Below are 25,437 nucleotides of genomic sequence, written 5' to 3'. Positions count from 1 at the left end.
ATTCCCTCAGACACCCGTCCAAGCCACTAGACCTGGTATGATACCTTTAAAACAACACATTCTGCCCACTTCTATTCCTTCCACTAAAAGCCGGTCATGATCATCTCTCTGTGTGACTGAAAAGACACAGGCACATGTTCCCACCCCCTGCAAAATACAAGAAAAATGTTCCCAATATAACTAAGATTCATTTCTCACCAAGGCTAAACTCTTAAATACAGAGAGGGCTGTAGCTGACTATCTATCAGTAGCATTTAGCACATGTTCTAAGAAAGCACTATAGACGTGCAAACACGATCCAGTTTGTGAAGTATCACCAGTCATTTGGAGGAAAATGCCAAGACTGAACTAAGGGACGTGCTTTGAGACAGGCACACTCGTTGAATCTCAGCACTCAGGAGGCAGACACAGGCGGTTCTCTTTGAGTTCCAGGCCAGCTAAGGTCTATATTGTGAGACCCTGTGAGACCAAAATAAAACCTTGCTTTGCAAATTCTTAAGAAAACACAGATCAGGCCGGGCGGTGGTCGCCCTTTAATACCAGCACTTGGGAGGCAGAGGCAGGCGGATTTCTGAGTTCGAGGCCCTCCTGGTCTACAGAGTGAGTTCCAGGACAGCCAGGGCTACACAGAGAAACCCTGTCTCGAAAAACAAAACAAAAACAAACAAACAAACAAACAAACAAAACAAAACAAACAAACAAAAAAAACAAAAGAAAGAAAAGACAGCTTCCTCCGTCACCCAGCTCCGTCACCCAGCTCCGTCACCCCTGCTCTGTCTTGTCCCTGGAGCAGTGCTACCACAAAGCACTCAACACTACCTTAGTCTTCTACTGAGTACTTAGCAAATGGGCTTTTAGTTAGGTCTGAATTTTTCCAAATTATACAAGATAAGCAAAAATTTAATAACATAAAAAGGTAAGAATAACTTAACAGAAAGTATAATCTATAATGAATGAATATGAGGCAGTTTTTAAAATGCAGTTACACTCTATAACCAGCCCCTTTCAGTTTCTAGTCAGGCATGATCGTCATTCTGTAGTTCACCACGCCGAAACTATGACCAAGGGTGCTGCTGACACTGTGCTAAGAAGCCAGCATCAGAAAGCAACCTGACAGTCAGGCCCCTTGCTCTGGCAGTAGCTCCTAAGAAAGAGAACGCCATTTTACTGCAATGTGGATCTAATGTACACTGAGAGAGTGGAAGTCACACAAGGAGACCTGAGGGCCCTGGCAACATTTCAGTCCTGCAGTCAGATGTACCTGAGGCTTACATCTTTCTGAGATTCCACAAGGAGACAAATTTCTACCTTGGTATAAGCTCTTCAAACTAGTTTTTGATCAAGATCCTTGTACTGCATTTCCCTTCACTAAAACTCTTCTATCCCTCAAGGAAAATCAAGAAAGGATGAAGGGTTTTAAAGTCTTAAAACCCTTTAGGAGTTAAAATTAAAACAAAAACTCAGCAAACCAGAAGTAGAGGAAAACTTCTTTACTCAAGAAAAGCCATTTCAGAGAATCCAGTTTCATACTTGACAGGTGAAAGATTACAAAGTTGCCTCCGAACACCAGGAAGAAGGATGTGCTGGCCACTTCTACTCAACACAGGTTCGGCCGACATAAATCCTGCCAGCATCAGTAGGAAAGAAAAAGAAGTAACCAGGATGGGAATGATGCACAACTCTCTGTTTGCACATGGCATGCATGTCTTTCTAAGCCCGAGGAACCTGCTGAACAACTGCTAACTGCAAGGTTGCAGAACACAGGAACCATGTGTCAATAAACATCAATTTTATGTCTGTGTATGAGTAATGAACAGTCTAGAACTGTGTCAGCAATAAATTAAACTGTGATAGCAATGAACTCAAGGTTCAAAGGTGTGCCCAGCCATTAGGACTCAAATGGGAAACTGCCTGGAAATAGCCAGCGCTATAGGCTTAAAAATATGATGTGCACAATGAAAACCACAAGATGCCACTAGAGAAAGGAAAGAGATGCAAGTGAAGAAGGCCCATGTCCTGAATCCCGAGAACTTAAAAAGCAAACTGAATTATTTATTAAACACACCTATCAGAATTCTGCACATTCTTTTCTAAAACTGACAGCCTGATCCTAGGTTATAGATGAAGTCCATGTTCTTTGATTGAATATTCTTCCTTTCCTCTCCCTCTCTATTCTATTATTGGGTATTTACTTTTCAAATTACTGGTTTAAAAATTTTTTATCGCCGGGTGATAGTGGCACATGCCTTTAATCCCAGCACTTGGGAGGCAGAGGCAGGCGGATTTCTGAGTTCAAGGCCAGCCTGGTCTACAGAGTGAGTAGCTCTGTTCAAGGACAGCCAGGGCTACACAGAGAAGCCCTGTCTCGAAAAACCAAAAAAAAAAAAAAAAAATCTATGTGTATATGTATGTGTTTATACATGTAGTAAGTACATTGTCCAGTGTCCAGAAAGGGTGTCATATACCCTGGACCTGGAGTTAGAGACAGTTGTGAGCCACCCCATACAGGTGCTGGGAATTTAACCCTGGTTCTCTGGAAGAACAACATGGGCCCTAACTGCTGAGTCGTATATATGGCCTCAACTCACATCTGATGACTTCAAACTTCTACAAAAGCACGATGATATAAGCTAGTGTGAAAAAAAAATAAGCTAGTGTGACACCAAATTCAAGACAGATGTGTAGTTAATAACAGAATTCAAAGTCTACACATAAACCCTTACATTATGATCAATGTACTTTTGACAAGAACAAAGAAAGGACAGTCTTTTTAACAAACAGTACTTGAACAAAGGGATATGTGTATGTCCAGGAATTAATCTGGACCTTTACTTCATAAAGGAAAACCTATAATAAGTAAATGAACTCATAACCAAACAAACACAGAGCTAAAACTGATAAGAAAAGACACAACTAATAAGCAAGAACAACAACAAACACAGCCCTTGATCCCAGCACTCAGAAGGCAGAGTCAGGAGAATCTCCATGAGTTCTAGGCCAACCTAGACTAGAGATAGAGTTCCAGGACAGCTAGGACTGTTACTCAGAGAAACCTTGAATTAGGTAATATGGAGGGAAGGGAGCTTGGAGACAAAGGCTCTGTAGCACAGGCTGTCCTAGAAGCCCAGTTTGGCTTTGACTTGACAGTCATGCCCCTGTTACAGCTCCCAGCATGCTGGACAGTGAGCATGCAGCTCTACACTTGCCTCGCCTACAGCACCATCTTAAAGTACAAAGCACTATTAGACTTCATCAAAACTTCAATATTTTGTTTCCTCAAAAGCTATTATTAAAGTGAATGAAAAGGCAAACAGAATGAGAACAAAATCTTACAAATCATTTCTCTCAGCATAGATAATAGGATACTAGTTCAGTAGCCAGACTATGTAAAAAAGAATATTTACAATTCAATAGTAAAAGACGAACACAATTTTAAAACGAGCAAGAAGGCCTAAAAACCATGAAGTCTCCAGTACTGAAACAAAAACAAAAAGCTAAGGTCAGGTATGTGGTGACTTACACCTTTAATTCCAGCATTCAGGCCAGCCTGGTCTACATAGGAGACCCCATCTCAAAACAAGCAAATGACAAAAAGACAGTAACTTTGGGGGAGGGGGGGGTCTGCACAGCTCTAAGTGTACAACTTGGGAGGTAGATCAGGAAGATCAAGCACTCAAAGTCACCCTCATCTTCATAGGTAGTTAATTAGTTGTAAGATGTCTCAAAAGAAAAAGCAATAACAAAAGAACAAGGAGCAGGACAGAGAGCGCTTCTTGGTTAAAGGCACCTCCTGCTCATCCAGAGGACCTGAGTCTGATCAGCCACACCAAGATGGCTCCCAGCAGCCTCATAACTTTAGCTCTGGGGAATCCAACTCCCTCCAGACACCACATACTATGCATGTATACATAAGTAAAAGCAAAGTAAAATTTAAATTAACAAAAAAGCAAAGGATTTAAATAGATCTTTCTTCAAAGACAGGCAGGCACATGAAAAGACGATTCACTAGGGAAATGTACTGAAAACCTCCAGACACTGCTTTCCACCCTGCAGAATGGCTCCAGTAAGCCGTGCTGGTGAGCCTTGGAGCCTTACTCCACGGTCAGAGGGGATGCTGAGGCCGCTGAATAAACAGTCTGAAGCTTCCTCAAAAAGTTAAACACCAATTGCTCTATAACTCAGCAATTCCCCTCCCAGGATGGAGCAAAGAGAACTGAAAACTGTGCAAGTGTTCACAGCAATATTACTTATAACAGCTAAAAGCTGTAAACTCAAATTCTATAAACAAAATATTCCCAGAGTGAAATTAACTATCAAAATGAATGAAGGAGTGTGCACGGGAGCTCACACCTGTCACACCTGTAGTCCCAGTCCTCAAGAGGCTGTGGGGGGACTTGAACACTCAAGACCAACCTGGGCTACATAGCAAGTTCTGGGACAACCTAGGCTACAGTGCACCTGTCTCAGCTAGCTTCTCTCCCCCAGCCCCCCGCCCAAAGGAAAGTATGGATACATGGTATAAATATGGACAAATTGTAAGACCACACTAAATTAAAGAAAGCAGACACTAAGTAATGGTCATAAACATTATACAGCTCCACTTACATGAAATGTGTTTTATATAAAATGTCTGTATCAGTCCAATCTACAGATACAGAAATAAATATTAGTGACTGGGCTAGAGGCAAGCTTGACAAAAATTGCTAACGGCTATAGGATTTCCTTTTGGAACACTGAAAATGTTCCGAAGTTATTTGTTGTAGCAGTTGTATGACTTTATAAATACAACCAAATGGAAGGAGCTGTATACTTTAAAAGAGCTTTTCTGTTGTGCTTTCTACTGCTGCGATGATAAAAAAGAAAAAAGCAAGGTATAATGGCACACACCCTAGATCCCAGCACCTAGGAGCCAGAGGCAGGAGAATCTCTGTAAAATGTTTATCTTACCTTCCAGTTTATAGCCCAGTGGTTCTCAACCTGTGGGCCACGACCACTTTGACAAAGTTCTATTGTCATGACAGTAGCAAAATTACAGTTAGGAAATGGCAACAAGCCGGGCAGTGGTGGCGCACGCCTTAAATCCCGTCATTTGGGAGGCAGAGGCAGGTGGATTTCTGAGTTCGAGGCCAGCCTGGTCTACAGAGTGAGTTCCAGGACAGCCAGGACTACACAGAGAAACCCTGTCTCGAAAAAACCAAAAACCAAAAAAAAAAAAAAAAAAAAAAAAAGGAAATCCCCCACAACATGAGCAAATGTATTAAAGGGCTGAAGCCTTAGGAAGTTTGAGACCCACGGCTACAGGCCATCACTGAGACAAGTCAGGACAGGATCTGAAGAGGCCGTGGTGGAGTGCTGCCTACTGGCTTACTCAGCTTGCTTTAAAAAAAAAAAGCAATTCAGGACCATCTGCCTAGGGGTGGTACTGACCAGAGTAGGTGGGTGGGGCCTTCCCACATCCACCACTAATCAAGAAAATGCTTCAGAACCAGCCTATCTGATGAAGACAATTCTCTTCACTGAGGTTCCCTCGTTCCAGACAGATGACTCTGGATCATCACAGAGCTCTGTAATCCATGGATCAAATGTGGATCACTGTCTCTTTAAAAGTCTGGGGCTGGAGTGAGGGCTCAGTGGCTAAGAGCACTGGCTGTCCTTCCAGAGGACATGGGTCCAATGCCCAGCACATGATGGCTCACAACTGTAGCTCCAGTTCCAGAGGTGGGTGCAACATCTTCTTCTGGGCATTGTGGGCAATGTATACCTATGGTACACTGACACACATGCAGGGAAAGCACCCATACACATAAAAGATAAAAACCAAACCAAAGAAGTCTGGAAGCAGTCAAAGCATACACCAGAAGCCCATGACTCACACTTTGGAATTGAGACAGAAATTAATAGTAAAGGTATTCACTTATAAGAAACTGTCCAATTTGGATAAAAACAATTTATATACTTTATTATATAGTATATATTTATATTTAGTCATTGAAAATGCATATGAAAATACTTATTTTAGCCAGGTCAAATTACATGCTTCATGTGGTGTTACATATTAATGACACACAACCCAATATAGTAATCTATATTTACTCTATAATAAAAACCATAATTAAGACAATAAAAGTTGGGGCTGAGGGCGTAGCTCCTTGGTAGAGTACATGCACAAAGTCCTTGGCTGGATCCCCAGCACCACATAACATGGTGTGACGCTGCATGCCTGTGACTCCAGAGGTGGAGACAGAAGGAGCAGAGAGAGTCAAGTCATTCTCCACTCTGTGGTGAGTTCAAGGCCTGCCTAGGATTCCTGAGACCCTTCTCCAAAAATGTAGACGAAAGAGCTCTCGACAACCCACAATGAAAGCATTCTTATTTCATTCACTGGATGAGGAAATAGAAATAACATAGCTAAAAAGGTGGCTAAGAAAAGATTAAAACTTACACAAGTTGGCTTTAGAGTTTAACTACTTAGCCAGTATACTGGCTCTCAGTCATTGTGCTGATTTGAGAGAAACTGGCCACCACAGGCTCAATAGGAAGTAGCACTATTAAGAGGTGTGGCCTTGTTGGAATGGGTGGCTTTGTTGGAGGAAGTGAGTCATTAGGGGGGTGGGCTTTAAATTCTCAAATGCTTAAGGCAGGCCAGTGCAGCATTTACATCCAGCCTGCCAACCTGGATGCAGAGCTCAGCCCCTTCTCTTGCGCCATGTCTGCCTACATGCTGCCATGCTTCCCTCCACGAAGGTAATGGACTCTCAAACCATAAGCTGGCTCCAGTTAAATCTTCTCCTTTATAAGAGATGTAATGCTGCACTGGCCTGGCTTAAGCATTTGAGAATTTAAAGCCCATCTCCCTAGTGACTCACTTCCTCCAACAAAGTCACCCATTCCAACAAGGCCACACCTCTTAATAGTGCTACTTCCTATTGAGCCTATGGTGGCCATAGGTATATGGTGGTCATGGGAGTCTCTGCACAGCAATTAAGACAGTTATTAGAGGAAGCACACCAAACACTGTTCAGTATGCTCTAAGAAGAATGGAAAATGCAGCTTCCATTTCATTATAAAAAAAAAAAAATGCTCTTAGGGCCGACAAGTTGGCTCAGCAGGTAACGAAAGACACTTGCCACAAGCTTCCTGGCTTGCTGCCTAGCCTGATGCCCTCAGCTCAATCCCTAGAGTCCACCTGGTGGAAGGAGAGAGCCAACTCCAGCAAAACGTTCTCCAGTCTACACACAGACACACACTACATATGCGTGCTTGCATGTGAACCTGCACGGACACATAAGAATAAATGCATTTAAAATTTTTTAATGTATTTGGATGTGTACAATGGCATGCTTATGTTTTCAGTTTCTCAGGGAAGGGAGACAGAAGGACCGTGTGAGCCCCAGAATCTGGAGCAGCCTGAACAAACAACAGGAGCCTGACTTGGCCCCAATATATATCTAATTGCTCCTTTTTTAAAGGTAGGAACCGTTGTAGACGACTGATTGTCTGCAAGAGGCAGTCTACAGTTAAACTGCTCCTCACACCCCGACTCCCTTGTGCTTCCCCTCATCCAACTCCTGTCATTCCTGTCATCTAACTCCTGCCAAACCAGACTTCCCACATTCTTTCAACACACAGTTGGCGGCAGGTTCTTACTAGCATGTTAAAGGCTGACTCCTCTGCCTACAGCAGTGGTTCTCAGCTTCCCAATGCTGTTCATGTTAGGATGACCCCCAAGGATAAAATCATTTTCATTGTTACTCAGTCACTGTAATTTTACTACTGTTATGAATCCTAATGTAAGTATCTGATATGCAGGATATCTGATCTATGACCCCTGTGAAAGGGTCGTTCAACACTCCAGAGGGGTAGTGAGCCACAGGTTAGGAACCACTGGCCTAGACTATTCCTACTCATCCTTCAAAATCTAGTTCAGATTAACATTTTCTGTCTCACCTCTGATGCAATCCAAAGGCAAAAACTACATTACATATCTCTATTAAATCCTTGACATATTACATTGTATTTCAATGTATACTTTCTTCTTACCTGCTAAAATTAGAGAGAAACTAAGTTTATAAGAGCTGGCAAATAAATTTTTTTAAGTTTTGCTACTTAATGACTTAGGTTGATTTTTAAATCAAACTACAATATTCTAGTCACACTAGTGATGGAAAAAGAAACAAAAACCAATATAAAACGATTGAGCAGAGATTGAACCCAGGCCCTTGTGCATGCTGTAAGAGTGATCTACCACTTAAAGTCTTATGTGTATGCACGTACATTATAACTGGGGCCTATTCCCCGCACATTAGTGTGTGTGAGAGTGTGTGTGTGTCTGTGCACGAATGTGTGTACCCAGGGTCTGTCACTGAACCTTTAAATTGGCCTGGCTGTGAGCCCCTGGGTTCTTTCTGCTTCTACCACCCTCCAGCACTCAAGTTTTTGTTTTGTTTTTCATGACAGGGTTTCTCTGTGTAGCCCTGGCTGTCTTGGAACTCACTCTATAGACCAGGCTGGCCTTGAACTCAGAGATCCACCTGCCTCTCCCTCCCAAGTGCTGGGATTAAAGGTGTGCACTATAGTGTCTAGCCAGCACTAAAGTTTTTACTCCCTGAGCTATCTCTCCTGTCCTTATGATTTTAACATAAGAAGTCTAAACATTTAGTAGGAATAAAACACATCTGCATATAAACCAAAAGGCAGGTTTTTATGGACTGAACTTAGTCACCAGAAACCTTCTAAAGAGAAAAGACTGATGTTCTGCATTATACCTGATTAATCTGTTACGGTAAATGTAAAAGTGATATGAAAAAAATTTTTAATAAGATGGAATTGCCAAATCTAAGCCAACAAAGCCAAAAGAGTAGGAAACTACAGGGAACCCATTCAGGTCATTAAGGGAACCATGCATAGTGCCTGATGCCTTTAGAAATTCAAGCACTCCTCAGGAAGAAGTTACTGTATCCACTTTGTGAGAGGCTGAGCCAGAAGAGCAGAGGTAGGCCTATCTTTTCTGTTTACAACAGGCAAGCTAGTAACATGCGCTGTAAGCTAACTGTATTCCATGACAGGGCAGTTACTGAGCATGCAGGCCCTGGGTCCATCCCCAAAACACGCTCGCACACGCACGCACACACAAACACACACACACTTAAAAACAAAAAGGATCAAGCACTAGCCGTTTTACTCTTATCTGACACTTTCGAGTTATCAAGTTGCTGCGGCTTCTGCAAAGATTGGATCTTTTCTCCTCAACCTCAGCTCAGCCTCTCTCAAAGGCCCATCTACCCACAAGTCTGTTATCGTTAGAGATTTCAAGGTCTACTGCCTGCAACCTTTCTCAGGAGTGTAAATCACTCTTTCACAGATAAATCTACCTGACCCAGTGATGGTCAAAGGCCTACCAAGACCCTTTCTATCAACTGTTAGCTTTCTACTCCCATTGAAATAAAATTCAAGCCGGGCAGTGGTGGCATTTGCCTTTAATCCCAGCACTTGGGAGGCAGAGGCAGGCGGATTTCTGAGTTCGAGGCCAGCCTGGTCTACAGAGTGAGTTCCAGGACAGTCACGGCTACTCAGAGAAACCCTGTCTCGAAAAAAACAGAAATAAAAAATAAAATTCAAAGCAGCTCAACTACTGCTAGCTTTCCCATTCTGACAGTCACAGACCTGAGTTAATATTTGTGTGGTATGTCTCCATTACCTAGGCTGGGAATTCTCCTCATACATTCTTTCTTTTCCCTCCTTGAAGAGGCTGATAGTCTGTTTTGTTTTCTTCATCAGGTTCTCCATGAACACCCTGAAATATTCATTTTCTCCAAGCGTCTCCATCTTCCCCTCATATCTTGACAAGACAGTGCGGAGATGCTGGTAGGTGTCAGGCAGCAGGTCTAGGATATATGGCGGGCTGTTCTTGAGTGCCAGCTTTGGATTTTGACACAACCGCACTACCTGCAACAAAGGGGAAAGAAAGACTGTTACTCAGGACCTTAAGGACAACGTTCCTTGTTACCTCATGAGCTATGAAATATGTGCTGCTTGCATAAATATGAAAGACACATGAGGACAAGGAATGACCTATAACCCAATGCCATAGGCAATTATTCTGTCCTCGTGGCCCTCCTACAAAGAGAGGGGCTTCCTGACTTACTTAAGTTATATGTGTGTGTGTGCATGGGTTGGAACACGTGCATGTGAGTGCAGGTGCCCACAGAATCCAGAAGAGAGCCAGGACTACAGTAATAGCCAGTTATGAGCCACTTTGCTGGACCAAACTTTTATGAATAAATCCACAATTCTCAGATTTTGCTTCTTTTTCCCATCTCTTACTTTCAAACTTTCTGAGATCTTATATTTTAAGTAGGTATGTCTCTTTTAAAACTAGATTTTGCTCATTTGTTTTTGGATTTTTTTTATCACTTTATTTTTATGTTATGTGTCTGGGTGTTTTGCTTGCACATATGTCTGTGTACAGTGTGTGTGACAGTACCCACGGAGGCCAGGAAGTCAGGTCCACTGGAACTGGAGTCACAGCCAACATATGGGTGCTGGGAATCAGACCCAGGTCCACCAGGGCAGCTCCTGCTTCTAACTCCTAAGTTTCCTCTTTAGCCCCTGCTTCTGCTTTTTTGATGTCTCTTGTAGCAGAGGCTATCCTCCTTGCCTTCATCTCTCAAGTGCCAGGATTACCTCAGTGTGCCACTAGACTCAAAATTAAATCTATACTATAAATACAACATAACAATCTTCTAAATGGTCGTCCATCTTCTACTTCTTACAAAAACTGGTTATCTGTATTTATTCCTACTGACTAGTCTATGCCAGTACTTCCTGTGTCTGGAAAAGACAATACTAGACAAAAAGTTCAGAAAGAGACCACACAGACATGGATTGTGCACAAATTGTCCATTTGTATCAAGGAAGTCTCATGTGTAAAAAAATAGAATTGGGCTGGAGAGATGGCTCAGTGGTTAAGAGTACTGACTGCTCTTCCAGAGGTCCTGAGTTCAAATCCCAGCAACCACATGGTGGCTCACAACCATCCGTAATGAGATTGGATGCCCTCTTCTGGTGTGTCTGAAGACAGCTACAGTGTACTCATCAATAAAATAAATAAATAAATATTTAAAAAAAAAATAGAATTGTTAGAATAATCGAGTATCCGTAATGGAATACTGAATAAGGAAGGCAAATCTAGAGAGCTTTATAGTACAGGAAAACTAGCTTCATGACTTCATGAGAGAAAAAAAAAAGGCTTTCCTTAAAAAGACTCATGAAAACGATAGACCATAAAGGAAAATATTATCTAAATTCTACTACTTCAAAAGTGGAGAGAGGCAAAGAAAAAGAAATAACTTCTGTTTAACAAGAAATTATAGCCGGGCGGTGGTGGCGCACGCCTTTAATCCCAGCATTTAGGAGGTAGAGGCAGGCGGATTTCTGAGTTCGAGGCCAGCCTGGTCTACAGAGTGAGTTCCAGGACAGCCAGGGCTATACAGAGAAACCCTGTCTCGAAAAACCAAAAAGAAAAAAAAGAAATTATAAAAAATCTGGGCGTGTTGGTACAAGTCTATAAATCCCAGCATGTAGGGCTTTGCTGGAGGAGGATCATGAGCAGTCAGCAGGCTCCAGAAGACCCTAACTAAAAAATAAACATGAAAGACATAAGAAAGACAACATACGAACAGTAACATCATTAAAAAGCCAGAAGATACCTCAGCATATACATATCCAGAGCATATATCCAAACAAATCTATGCAGGCTAGATAAACAACACCTACAGGTCATTAAGAAAGACCTCCAATATACAAGCCATCAAGACGTAAAACAGGAGCCTCACAAAAGATAGTATCAGTAACAAAAGACACAAGATGGTGCCCAACCACAATCTTCACCTTAGACTGAAAACCCTACAATCACAATCAGACAAATAACTAGCCATGTCACACAAATATTTAGCCATACCAACCAACGGCAAGAAAATGTAGCAAAAAGCACATTCTACCCAGAACAACCTAAACTGACACAAACAACATGGAAACAGCTCAGCAATACTGTCAGATTGAAACTTTCCATACTATGAGCTGGATATAGTGGTACTCTTTAATACCATCACCCAGGAGGTGACAGGCCCATTTCAGTGAGTTCCAGGCCAGCCCAGTCTACATAGTTAGTTCTAGGCCAGCAAGAAAGCGAAGAGACCTTGTTTCAAAACAAGCAAAAAAAAAAAAAAAAGTTTTTAATACATAAACTTTAGAAAGTTGTACACTATGAACACAAAGTTCCATGCCTAGAAAACTATACTAGGATACACATCAAGAATGTGCAGACTGCTGGGCAGTGGTGCCACACGCCTTTAATTCCAGCACTCAGGAGGCAAAAGTAGACAAATCTCTGTGAGTTCAAGGCCTGTCTGGTCTACAGAGAGAATTCCAGGACAGCAAGGGCTACATGGATAAACCCTGTCTGGAAAACACAAACAAACAAACAAAAAAGCCTGTAGAACAAGATCATCACAAAAACTGGAATAACCCACGTATCAATATAGAGCATGGGTGCTATCCTCATAACCACACGCATGTATTATAGATACGTACATTAGGGTGCATTTACTACAATAGCAATGAGAATACATTAGCCTAACTGCATCATGAATGCCTCTCTCTTTTTTTTCTTCTTCTTTTTTTCTTTGTTTTTTCGAGACAGGGTTTCTCTGTGTAGTCCTGGCTGTCCTGGAACTCACTCTGTAGACCAGGCTGGCCTCGAACTCAGAAACCTCCTGCCTCTGTCTCCCAAGTGCTAGGATTAAAGACGTGCGCCACCACCGTCTGGCATTTTGTGTTTTTTTTTTTTCTTCAAATACCTCTCTCAAAATTAGTCTAAACAAGAAAAACACACATGAAGACGAAGTGGAAACTTCTAGTTTGAAAGCCAGTTATGTCAAATGATGTTTTGCTGGGGCACACAAGTCGAAAGAAAGGGTGTTTTCCTGAAGCAGACACAGGGGAAAGGATGTTTGGCTACAGCAAACATGTGAAAGGACGCTTGACAAAGGAGTGTAAATATGACCACACAGTCGGTGGGAGACTGCTATTGAGCACTGGTTTGGTTTGGTTTGCTTCGCCTTGCTATTCTTCCCTAACAACACATATGTACTGGTTCCCCTTACATAGGGTTGTTGATCTCTACTAGTGGTGACGCCTGAGAGAAACTTGCAGAAGAACTGCTCATGAGGTTCCTGTGACAGCTTGCTGCTTTCACGTCCTTACCTCAGGCTGGTTGGTGAGCCTTTCGGTTTCTTCAGGATTGAACTACAGCTGCTAGTTCGTGCATGGTGTCTGCCTGCCTAGAGGGCTAGACTGAAGCTGCTGAGTCATATTTGGTGTTTGTTACTGACTGAAATGCTGCCAAAGAGGATCGAGCTCACCCCCAAAGAACTATTGCTGAACAGGTCCACTTCCCCCATATCTTGATAACTTTTCTCTTCCACTACCTCTGCTGAGTGGTAGACTAGAGAAGAGGTTGAACCCTTATTAAAAGTAGATTGCAAAAAATTTATGCCTACAGAAGATGTCATAATGAAACCCATTCTGCTAAAAACAACAAAGAAAATATATACACTACACCTACATATACATGTACACATGCATATAATACATATGCATATATATATGATCACATTAATATCCAAAGAATGGCCATCTAGCTGGGCAGTGGTGGTGCACACTTCTAATCCCAGCACTTGGGAGGCAGAGGCAGGTGGATTTCTGAGTTCGAGGCCAGCCTGGTCTACAGAGTGACAGAGTGAGTTCCAGGATAGCCAGGGCTACACAGAGAAACCCTGTCTTGAAAAACCAAAAACAAAACAAAACAAAAAAAGAATGGCCATCTAGAGCCTACAGGGCTGCTCTGTGAGTGACGGCGCTTGACATGGAGCCTGACAACTAAGTTCCATCCCCAGAGTACACATGGAAAGAGAACTAGTTCCCGTAGCATGTCTGCTGACCGTCACACAGGCAGTGTGGCATGTGCGTGCCTACACCCACACCTGCACACAATCACTGGTGGTCTGAATGAGAACTGCCCCTTACAAAGCCCAGGTATTTCAACACGTGGAGTCCCCAGTCAGTGGTGCTGTCTGGGGAGGTTTAGGAGGCGTACCCTTGCTAGAGAAATACATTACTGGGGTGTGCTTTGAGAGTATATCACTGTGCCCAACTTCCAGTTTGGTCTCTCTGCTTTCCATCTCTTATCTTATTCCTGCCACTTACTGTCATCTCTCTGCCCCACCCATGGTGAACTCTCATCCCTCTGGATCCGTAAGAAAAAATCCTCTCTTCTTTAAGTTGCCTTTGGTCATGGTATCACAGCAACAGAAAAGTACCATGAGTGTTCGTGTGTGTGTGTGTGTGTGTGTGTGTGTGTGTGTGTGTGTGTAGGTGTAGTTTAGACGGCCATATTGTTTTTTAATTATATTTTTATTTTAGTTACATGTGTATATGTTTGTGCTGATGTGCAGTTTAGAAGGCATGAGATCTCCTGGAGCTGGAGGTACAGAAGGGTGTGAGCCACCATGTGAGTACTTGGAACAGGACCCTGGTCCTCTGTAAAAACAAATGTTCTTAAAAACTGAAACAGCTCTCCAGCCCAAATTTTAAATTTTCAAAAATAAAAATCAACAAATGTAAGCTGGACAGCGGTGGCACATGCCATTAATCCCAGCCCTCAGGAGGCAGAGACAGGCAAGATCTCTGAACTGCAGGCCAGCCTGGAGTACAGAGCAAGATCCAGGACACAGTGAAACCCTGTCTCAAAAAACAAAAGCAAACAAAAATGTACTTTATGGATATGTAACTGTCCGTGAAAAGAAAGCCAATAATTGATTTTAAAAAACATTAAAAATATTAAACTATGTAAATATTAAAAATAATATTAATCCAGTAATTAATCCAGTAATTAATTAATCTGGATTACAGATGGGCATATTAACACCACCCCTTGGTTAGATATAGTGGGACACACATTTAATCCCAGTAGAGGTAGGCTAATTTCTGTGTGTTCCAGGCCAGCCAGTGTTTCATAGTAAGACCTTGATTTTGTGTGTGTGTGTGTGTCTGTTTGTTACTTTTTCAAAGTAATAAATCAGTAAAATCCCAACCAGAACTCCTAAGTACTTTATAAATAATTTTAGGGTTTTTTTTTTTTTTTTTTTGGTTTTGGTTTGGTTTTTCGAGACAGGGTTTCTCTGTGTAGTCCTGGCTGTCCTGGAACTCACTCTGTAGACCAGGCTAGCCTCGAACTCTCGAACTCAGAAATCCGCCTGCCTCTGCCTCCCAAGTGCTGGGATTAAAGGCGTGCGCCACCACCGCCCGGCTATAAATAATTTTAAAACAATTTAAATTGCCATTTAAAATGAATGGCATTGACCAAGAATGGTTATGCATACCCATAATCTCAATACCCGCAAAGCAGAGACAGGAATATCTCAAGTTAGGCCTTCCTGAGTTACCACCTCAAAAACAAAAACAAAACAACAGAAAACTAAAACAAAAAAATTGTTAAATGAAAGAAGATAACTCAAAGGCTTCAGGAAGTCTCTGAAAATGACCAAATTTACTGGGACCTCCTCCCCAGCATATATAAACTGCGGAGAGATGTCTATAAGAGGCAGAGGCCCACCAACTGAGCTACCAAGAAAGAATATCGCCAATCTATTGAGCTACCTGCAGACATCCAGATTTTGTAAGCTGCCACCCACGCTGGGGTGGGCTTTGGTGATATAGGTATCTTTGAGTCATTTCTGCTTCTCTAAGCAATTCTTCACCCACACTCTTGTAAGTGACTCCAATAAAATTTACTTGTTTGGGACTAAAAAGACGGCTCAGTGGTTAAGAGCACTGGTTGCTCTTCTAGAGAGTCTCCCTTTAGACTCCCAGGACCCACAGAGCAGCTCATACTCCTCTGTAACCCCATTTCCTGTGGGCACGCTCTCCAGCCTCCACAGGCACCAAACACACAGGTGGTGCACAGATATACATGCAGGCAAAACACTCAAACACATAAAATTAAACTACACACCAACTCGTTGGATTACCATGTTGGATTTTGCCGGTTCCCCATTTGGAATGAGTAGATGCTTGTGCATGTCTCCCTAGGAATTAACCAACTTCCCAGAACAGCTTTCAGCAGTGCTACATTATAATGTATATTATAATGTAATAGCTCGTGTTTGCTTTGTATTTTTCTGCTTGATGCTGATAAAGTTTCCCTAATTTGTAGTTTTGTGGTTTTTATTAAGAGACTTCCCAGACAACTTCTTGGTAGAATCTTTTTCTTTCTCAGAACTCTTCTGGACTTGAATGATGTATACTTACGACTTCCCATTTTTTTGTCTCAGCACCTCAGGGTGGAATTTTCCTTGACTTACGTTCTACTTCTTTCTTCAGCCTAATTTATGCTCCTAAATCTACCCACTGACTTAAAGTTTTCTACTACACTAGTGTAGCCATAGCATGTTTATAGAGGTCAGAGAACTTTCCAGATTGGGCTCTCTCCATCATGTGGGTCTCAGGGATCCAATTCTTCAGCTCAAGTTACCAGGCTTCCTGTCAAGTGATGTACCTACATGGAACCATCTGGCTAGTAGTACCCATGAACAGTTAATAACCAGTTTCTGTGTTTTTAGTTCTAGGATCCTATATCATTTCACAATTCTTACAAAAAAAAATCAATTTACCGCTGGGGACATAGTTCAGTGCTGAAACATTGTACAACCTATGTGCAAGGCTTAGGTCTATACACACAAAAGACCTTGCAAGTTATTTTTTTTATTTTTGTAACACATGAATAATAGGTATATTTCAAGTCCCTGACTGGTAATTTCTGTATCCTGTTTCTATAGTCAATGTCTCCTACTGGTCTTCAGTTGCATCTTCTCATATATCTAGTTATTTTTTGTTCATTAAATGCTGGCTGCTGTGTAAATTATAAGCAATTTGACTGTGGATACTGCTATTCAAAAACGATTATTTCTCCTTTTAGCAGGCAGCCACACTACCAACATCAGGAATCCTAGAACATCTTAATCCAATACAGAGTAGCAGAGTAAAGGCTGGATTTCCTTCCCTATAAAAACTGATATACTTCTGTTTCATTCTTATTCCTAAAATTCAGGTCTTGTGGAAGCCGACCCAGTGTTTCCCAGGCCCTTTCCTGTGTTTTGTCCTCCTCAACACAAGACTCAGTTCTCAGAGCTTGCTTCGTCTTTCAGAGCTTAACCTTAAATTTTCTCACTGCCTAAATCAGTGGCTCTCAACCTTCCTAATGCTGTGACCCTTTAATACAGTTCCTCATGTTGTGGAGATCCCCACAACCATAAAATATTTTCATCGCTATTTCATAACTCTAATTTTGATACGACTAAGAATTATAATGTAAATATCTGATATGCAGGATATCTATGTGGCCCTCAAAGGGGTCACACCCCACAGGTTGAGAACTACTGGCCTAGATAAATGCTCTGTTTCTTCCAACTTTGCTGTCGGTGTCGCTGGTTAGAAACACATTAGTTTAAGAGCGGTGGCTTGTGTCTATAACAGCAGAGGTCAGAAGTCTGTCGAAGGCCTGCTTCAAGCTCAAGGCCTGCCTGGACTACAAAGCATAGTTTAAACAAGGCGGGAAATCCAGAAATGAGGAAGACGGGGGCCTTCAGATATTGACAAAAATACCGGGCTCCACAAAGCTGTCTGGACCACAAGGAGTGATAATGGAGTTGTCCAGAAAACACAGAAGGATTCACCCCAAAAGATCTAGATACGTGGCTAATCTACATCCCCATTACCGCTAAAACAACAACAACAAAAACCAAACCAAACAAAAACTACAGTCAGTACAGAGAACTAACCACTGAGTGTTGAAATTATAAAACTGCAAAAAGAAAATGTAAAATAAAGTAAATATCTGGATTACTATCTGGATGTAGTGGCACACTCCTATAAGTGGAAGTAGATGGATCAAGAGTTCAAGGCCAGCCTGGGATAAGACTCTGTCTCAAGAAACAAAAAAAGGGAGGAAGAGGAAGAATAAGGGGTGAAGAGAGAAGGGAAGGAAGCACTAGGACGGAACTCAAGATTTCTTGCAGAAAGACCTTGTGTCCCCAAAGCACGTTATAAATGCTTTTGTGATGTCTAAACTATTCATTCAATAAATATATCTTAGCTATCCACTTTACTTGAATTATACTGTTTTCAACCCTTCATGACTACAAGTATCAAGGTGATACACGTGCTTAGACATGTTTCCTTAAAATAGATCCCAGCTGCTAGGTGTGACAGCACACACCTAGAATACTCCCAGTATAACGCCAATACTCAGGGGCAGAAAGAAGCAAATAATTCCCGGCCAAGCTGGGTTATATAAAAATGCTGACTCCATAAAAACAAACAAACAAACAAAAATCCAATAGCCAACCATCATGGGCTCTTCAAGTGAAAACACAATACATAGGCTGTAAAACTATCCCTTTAATATGTACACTAAATATATAGCAGCAGATCATTTCTGGTATACTCTTGGAAAATAGCCCTGTATAAGGCTAGCAAATAAAGATACATAAATATTTTTTATTTTATTTTTTCCAACAGGGTTTCTCTGTGTGTAGCCTTGGCTGTCCTTGAACTCACAGGGATCCACTGGCCTCTAATAGAGCTAGGAATGCTGGGATTAAAGGCGTGTCCCACCACTCCCAACTCGATGCATAAGTATTTTAACATTACTTCTGCAAGCTGTTCATTCTATGAAGTACTAAAAAAAGGAACAACTTAGCCAGGAAAAAAGGGCTCCATTCAGAACACCACTATATTCTGAGCTCAACAGTTAAAATTTCATATTAACAAAACAAATGATTCCCAAGTTATGTTACATTCCAAAACCTTATTGTAAAGTTGATGACAACTCAGAATATACTTTATAATAATAAAAATTGTTACATGGTAGCACCCTAAAGTATGGTAGCGAGGAAACTGATGTTAAGCAACCTGTAACTTAGCATATGCCATAAATATGTATTATTTTTATGTGCCAATTGAAGGAAAGGATTCAACAAAGACCAAACACAAAAGCTTTGTGACTGAAAACTTTGTCTGGGCCACTGTCACGGCATGTCACACCGTTCCCTGTGTGCTTCCCTGTGTATCGTGTGGGACAGAACCTGAATCATCATAGACACTAGACAAGCGCTATCAACTGAGCCATCCCCAGAGCAGGTTTCTGTTTTCAGAGGAAGCTGTACATGTTTCACACGGAGAACAAAGAAAGAGAACAATAACAAGCTTCTGGTAAAACAATAAGAATGAAACCTGAAATGTGGGTCAGAAGGACCACACTATCTAAACAGACAGACACCTCCTAAAACTGAAAGAAGGGGGAACACTGAGTTTAGACAGCAGAAGTGTATGCACAGACACAGAGGCAGTTAAACTGAGCCCGATTGTTTCAATTTTTCGCAATATATATGTCATTCTGGGAAAGGAAGTGCAAAGAAAAGGTCCCTGAATCCGATAGAAGTTATCAGGCGTGGGGTGGGGTGGGGAGGAGGGTTGTCAACAAAGGAAATACTGGGTTCTGGGCAGTTAAGAAGGATAATATAATGAAGTGCTGGGTGGGTGCGTTACAGCAGGTCTCCATGAAGTGATGTTTATGCCGAGAGCTGAAATGCCAGGGAAAAGTCCAGTCTGTAAAATCCGCAGAACAGCCGACAAGACACCTACCTCCACAGTCCTGAGGTACCAATGAGCTGAGACTTACCTGAGGACTATGAAGGATGCAAAGGTCAATTAGATTAAAGTGCAGCCAACAAGGCACTAAGTGCAATTAAGAAATTTATGGACTTGCTTAGGAATTGCTTAGGAGATAAGACAAAGGCTAAACTTAGGTTTTCAATTAGCTTTTAAAAGGACTAAATCATTTTAAGTATTTATTAAGATTCTATCAACCAACCATATCAAAATACTCGGCGTCAGTCATTTACCTTGAATAAACTCAAGCTCTGGGCCTCAATACTCTTAACTATAAAGAAATAAAACCTGTCTCATAAACTGTGGGTGAAGGGCCCTCCCGACTACCAATGAAGTAAGCATGTGATGTATATAGGTCCCCTCCCATTTCCACACAACCTCACCTGGAGACCTAAGAGGAGGACACAGTGGTCGCTAGGAGCAATGGCATGAACCGCAGTTGCATTGACTCAGGAAACTAGACTAGAAGTCAGGTAAACGAGGTGGTGTACATCAGGAGAAGCTTAGACTTAACAGGATCAGGAGTCCAAAGCCAGCTTAGGGTATAACTAGATCCTATTTCAAAACAAAACTACACACACACATACATACACACACACACACACACACCCCTACCTGACCAGCAGTACGACTGTACTGGTGAACTGTTGCTGCATTCCAATTTAAGTAGCATACCAAACCTGTCTTTTAGCCTCTCCATGATTGCATGTATTCAGGAGTTTAACAGTTTGTGCATTAAAATAAAAATATAGGCAAAAGGCAAAATGACAGACTTCACATCACCGTTTGCTGACTCCCAGAAGCCATTAACGTTAATCCTACTGCCCTGGCCTGTGCCAGCTACCTTCTCAGTCCTACAGTCTACAGAAACCAAGACAGAGGCAAAATACTATAGGTAAAACAAGAACAGGGAAACCAACCCTCTGCAAAAGCACTGACCCTTTCAAAGATAGAAGCCAAGACAGGGCCGGGCAGTGGTGGTGCACACCTTTAATCTCAGCACTTGGGAGGCAGAGGCAGGCGGATTTCTGAGTTCGAGGCCAGGCTGGTCTACAGAGTGAGTTCCAGGACAGCCAGGACTACACAGAGAAACCCTGTCTCGAAAAACCAAAAAGAGGAAAAAAAAAAGAAGCCAAGACAGGAGTAGTGGTGACTCATGCCTTTAATTCCAGAGGCAGGTAGAGAGCTCTGTGAGTTTGAGGTCATCCTAATATACACAAGTCCCAGGATAGCCTGGACGTCATTGTGAGATCCTGTCTCAAACAAAACAAATACAAAACAAAAAACAGGAAGGGGGGAAAAAATCAAGCCAAGTACACGGTTTAACCAAAAATATTCACAACATTGGGGGACTGAAGATGGAGATGGCTCGGGGCTTAAGACTACTAATTGATGTTCTTACAAAAGACCCAGGTTCAGTTCCCAGCACCTATATTTTGGCTAACAACCAGAGAATCTGAAGCCCTCCTCTAAACTCTGTGGGCTTGCGGCATGCACAGGATACACACACATACATTTAAGCCAAAAACTCCCTCGTACACAGAACCTAAATTAGAACACTAACAACAGCAAAGTCATTCACGTTAGGGCTGGAGAGACGGCTCAGCACTTAAAAATACTTGCTGCTCTTGCACAACCAGAGGCCAGTGTCCAGTACCCACATCAGTACTGAATCCCTGTAACTCCAGCTCCAAGGGATTGAATCCTTCTTCTGGCCTCCATGGGCCCCTGTACGCATGTCACACAGACACACGCACAGACATACATGTAAATACAAGTAGACAATGAGAAAAAGACACATACATTTATATATATACCCGAGTACTCATACATTCTTCCTACTTTACACTGTGTGGCATGAGACGTAGCTCACTGCTTACGAGGGCTTGCTTCTTCAAAGGACTGGAATTCAGTTCCCTTTTTTTTTTTTCCTTCTTTCTTTCGAGACAGGGTTTCTCTGTGTAACCCTGGCTGTCCTGGAACTCACTCTGTAGACCAGGCTGGCCTTGAACTCAGAAATCCGTCTGCCTCTGCCTCCCAAGTGCTGGGATTAAAGGCGTGCGCCACCACCGCCCGGCCTGGAGTTCAGTTCTTACCCCCAAGCTTGCCTGTAACTCCATCTCCAGGAGAATTTGAAATTACCTTTTGGTTTATTTGGGTACACACACACACCTTTCAAAAAGATATTTATTAGCATATTTCTTATTAAAGTTGAAGTTAAAATGTAGTATATACCTATCATCTTTAGGGTTGGTGGGAAGATACATGTTCCTTAATAAAAAAAAAAAATTTAAACTAAAATTTCTCTGGCATTACACAGAATGCCCAGCCTACAATCAATATACAATGTATTTACTGAAAATGAACTAAAACCAGACAGCTTCATACCTCAACACAAAAATCTATAAAATTCTTTGCTTTTTTATTTTTATTTTTTATTTTTTATTCTTTACTTTTTTTTGCTTTGTTTTGAATTGGAATCTCACTCTGTACCCCAGAGTCAAACTTGTAATAATTCTCCTGCCTCACACTGGGATTTACAAGACTGAGGAGGAGCCATCATTCTTGGCTTCCAAAATACTCAATGTGCATTTTAAAACTTGTATGATGCACTTTAAAAAACAAAGACTCTTTTATGTGTGAGTGTTTTATCGGCATGAATGTACATGTACCACAGGCATCCAAGGCCTTGGAAGCACTGACTCTGGAGTTACAGACAGTTGTGAGCCACCACGTGGGTGCTGAGAACCAAACCCAAGTGCTCGGCAAAACCCAGCAAGTGCTTTTAACCAATGAACCATCTCTCCAGTCCCATACAATGTACTTCTCAGATGTTATTTGTCCTTTATTAAAATATGACCTTATAAAAAGGTTTGAAGATTAAACATCTGCTTTTTCCAAAATGTTTTTGAGATGAATCACTGCATCAGCAGGAAAATCAGCATTCCACTAAACTCCAAATCCTCCACTACAGAGCATTAACGTGACCGTAAAGAAAACAGAGGTAGGTGTATTCTTAATGTTAATGTACTCTCCAAGGAAGGAAAATGGCCTAAGCATTTGCAGCCTTTTAAAAGGAGTTCCAAAAAGGTCCTCCATGAATAATTCAAGTGAACAGTTAACACACATCAGAGCCTCTATGATTTAGACAATTTTTCACTGGCAGTCAGTTAACCAACCTCCTAGGCACAAATGCACACTACTGGGCTTTAAAAGTCATTTACAGAGCCCCGCATGGAGGCCCCACACCTTTAACCACAGCAGGCAGAGGCAGGCAGGTCTCTGTGAGTTCAAGGCTAGCTAGACCTACCCAGTGAGTTCCAGGACAGTCAGGACTACAAAGAGAGACCCTGTCTCAATTTAAAAAAAAAAAAAAAAATCATTCATCAAAATATTTCTGAAAGAGCCGGGCGGTGGTGGCGCACGCCTTTAATCCCAGCACTTGGGAGGCAGAGGCAGGCGGATTTCTGAGTTCGAGAGTTCGAGGCTAGCCTGGTCTACAGCGTGAGTTCCAGGACAGCCAGGGCTACACAGAGAAACCCTGTCTCGAAAAACCACAAAAGAGAAACAAACTAGCATATTTCTGAAAGAAAAAGAATTCTGATTTTCCTAAAAGCGCTGGGTGTTAGTGGCATACTCCTGTAAACTCAGAACCTGGGAGGCTGAGGCAAGAGAATTTTGACAAGCCTGAGGCCGATCTGGGCTCACAGTGAGTACCAAGTGAGCCCAGAATATAGCAAGACGCTGTCTTTTTAAAAACAAACAAGAAGCCCTGAAGGATAAGAAAAATTTCTGCTTAGCCTTACCCTCTATTTGGTAAATTTTATTTTATATATCCTCCAAAAGTGGCTGTCTTTTATAATTTCTAGCTATATATTTAGAGTCCCTCAGAACAATGTCAACGTCACGTGCTTAGCTCTAGAAACCCAACAATGTCTTTGTACAGCTGCCACATGCTCCATCATAACAGCTTCTGACTGGCTTCCCTTCTCTCTGCTTCTGCCAAGGCTCAATAGTCAATAGACAGAAAACACTGGAAACCGCTATGATCACAACAGAGAGAAGGAACACCATGCTTAAAAACTGCTACATCTGGGGGTGGGGGCAACAAGATGGCTCAGATGGGAAAGAAACCTGCAAGCCTGGAACCCACATGGTGGGAGAAGAGAAGCTGCCACCTGACCCCTACATGTATGATACAGGGTGTGCATGCACATGTGTGTGCTCTCGCACAGACACAACTAGTAAGTTTTTAAAAGTCACTGTATTTTTATAAAGTGAGAAGCCCCAGAGAACAGTGCCTACTTTTGTTCTAAATATGAGTTTCTCCACCAGTCAGGAATTTACATTTCCAACTAGACAGAAAAGGTATATCCAAGCCTGTTTTCTAAGGGCAAGTGCTTTTATTTGTTGTCTTCTTAACTGTATCCCTGGTTCTCAAAACAAATGTTTAGCACTCAAATATTCTGAAAATATTCTGTGTTACAATACTTACTCAAAATAATTTTTTAAATAAATGTTTTTTCTCCATAAAATTCAACCTGCCCATAACAGCAGGGTTTTTTTTTGTTTTGTTTTCTTTTGTTTTGTTTTTCGAGACAGGGTTTCTCTCTGTAGCCCTGGCTGTCCTGGAACTCACTCTGTAGACCAGGCTGGCCTCTGTCTCCCAAGTGCTGGGATTAAAGGCGTGCGCCACCACTGTCCAGTGACAGCATTTTTTAAATGTATGCACTATGTGTGTACATAATACACACGTGGAAGCCAGGACAGCCTCAGACAGCCTTCTTTGAGACAGTCTCCTACTGGTCTGGGTCTCACTCTCCAAGTAGGCTAGGCTGGCTGGCAGTGTCAGGGATCCTCCTGTCTGCCCACCGCAGCACTGGAACTACAAGTACCACAGTGCCCAGCTCCTTCCATGGGTACTGGGCTCAGATCCTGTGTCTCGGATTTGTGAGTAAAGCCCTTTTCACCACTCCCCACCGCCTTCAGTTCCCTATAAGACATGTTTCATTTACAAGCTTTTCTGTAAAATGAATAAAACTTTCAGAGCCAGAGAGATGGCTCAGCAGGTAAAATGCTTGGCATACAAGTGTGTTGATCCGAGTTCCATCCCTGGAGCCCACATGAAAAGTTAGCTTCAGTGCTGCGCTCTGTAATCCTGGTGTTCTGGTTTTTTCAAGACAGGGTTTCTCTGTGTAGCCCTGGCTGTCCTGGAACTCACTCTGTAGACCAGGCTGGCCTCAAACTCAGAAATCCGCCTGTCTCTGCCTCTAATCCTGGTGTTCTTAACAGCAAGATGGGAGAGAGAGACGAGAACTGCCCAAGGCTCCTAGACCAGCTGGTCTAGAGTTCGAAGCACAGGAGAAACGAGACTGCCTCAACAGGGAGGAAAGCCAAACCCAGCTCCCAAAAGCTGTCCTGACCTCCGCATGCACCCACAAACACATGCACACTTTTTAAGGAACACATTGCTACACTACAAAAACAAATGTTTCTTAAGTGGAGTTATACACAGTACAGAAATGTAAAACTCGGCTACGGTTTTGAAACAATCTTGCTCACAAGTACAGGAGACACAGTAGGAAAGGCCAGTCCAGGGTCTCATCTGGTGGCTTTAGACAGTAAGTATATAGACATTAAAATGGGCAG

At 42.1% G+C, this 25,437-nt stretch overlaps 1 protein-coding gene across 2 annotated transcripts in view; it reads right to left on the bottom strand.

The window, feature by feature from the left end:
• The window catches only part of Cbl (Cbl proto-oncogene), an 88,815-nt gene that overhangs the window by 51,346 nt on the left and 12,032 nt on the right, over positions 1–25,437 (bottom strand). For both annotated transcript variants that reach the window (XM_028783680.1, XM_028783682.1), the window contains one exon: positions 9,698–9,945. In XM_028783680.1, the coding sequence (XP_028639513.1) occupies positions 9,698–9,945 (248 nt within the window). The remainder of the gene's footprint in view (positions 1–9,697; positions 9,946–25,437) is intronic.

Source organism: Grammomys surdaster, unplaced genomic scaffold (genome assembly GCF_004785775.1).
Source record: "Grammomys surdaster isolate TR1022 unplaced genomic scaffold, NIH_TR_1.0 1164, whole genome shotgun sequence".
In the NCBI taxonomy this organism is placed as follows: Eukaryota; Metazoa; Chordata; class Mammalia; order Rodentia; family Muridae; genus Grammomys; species Grammomys surdaster.
The sequence above is the reverse complement of the archived record's forward strand: the minus strand, read 5'-3'. Positions and strand labels throughout refer to the sequence as shown.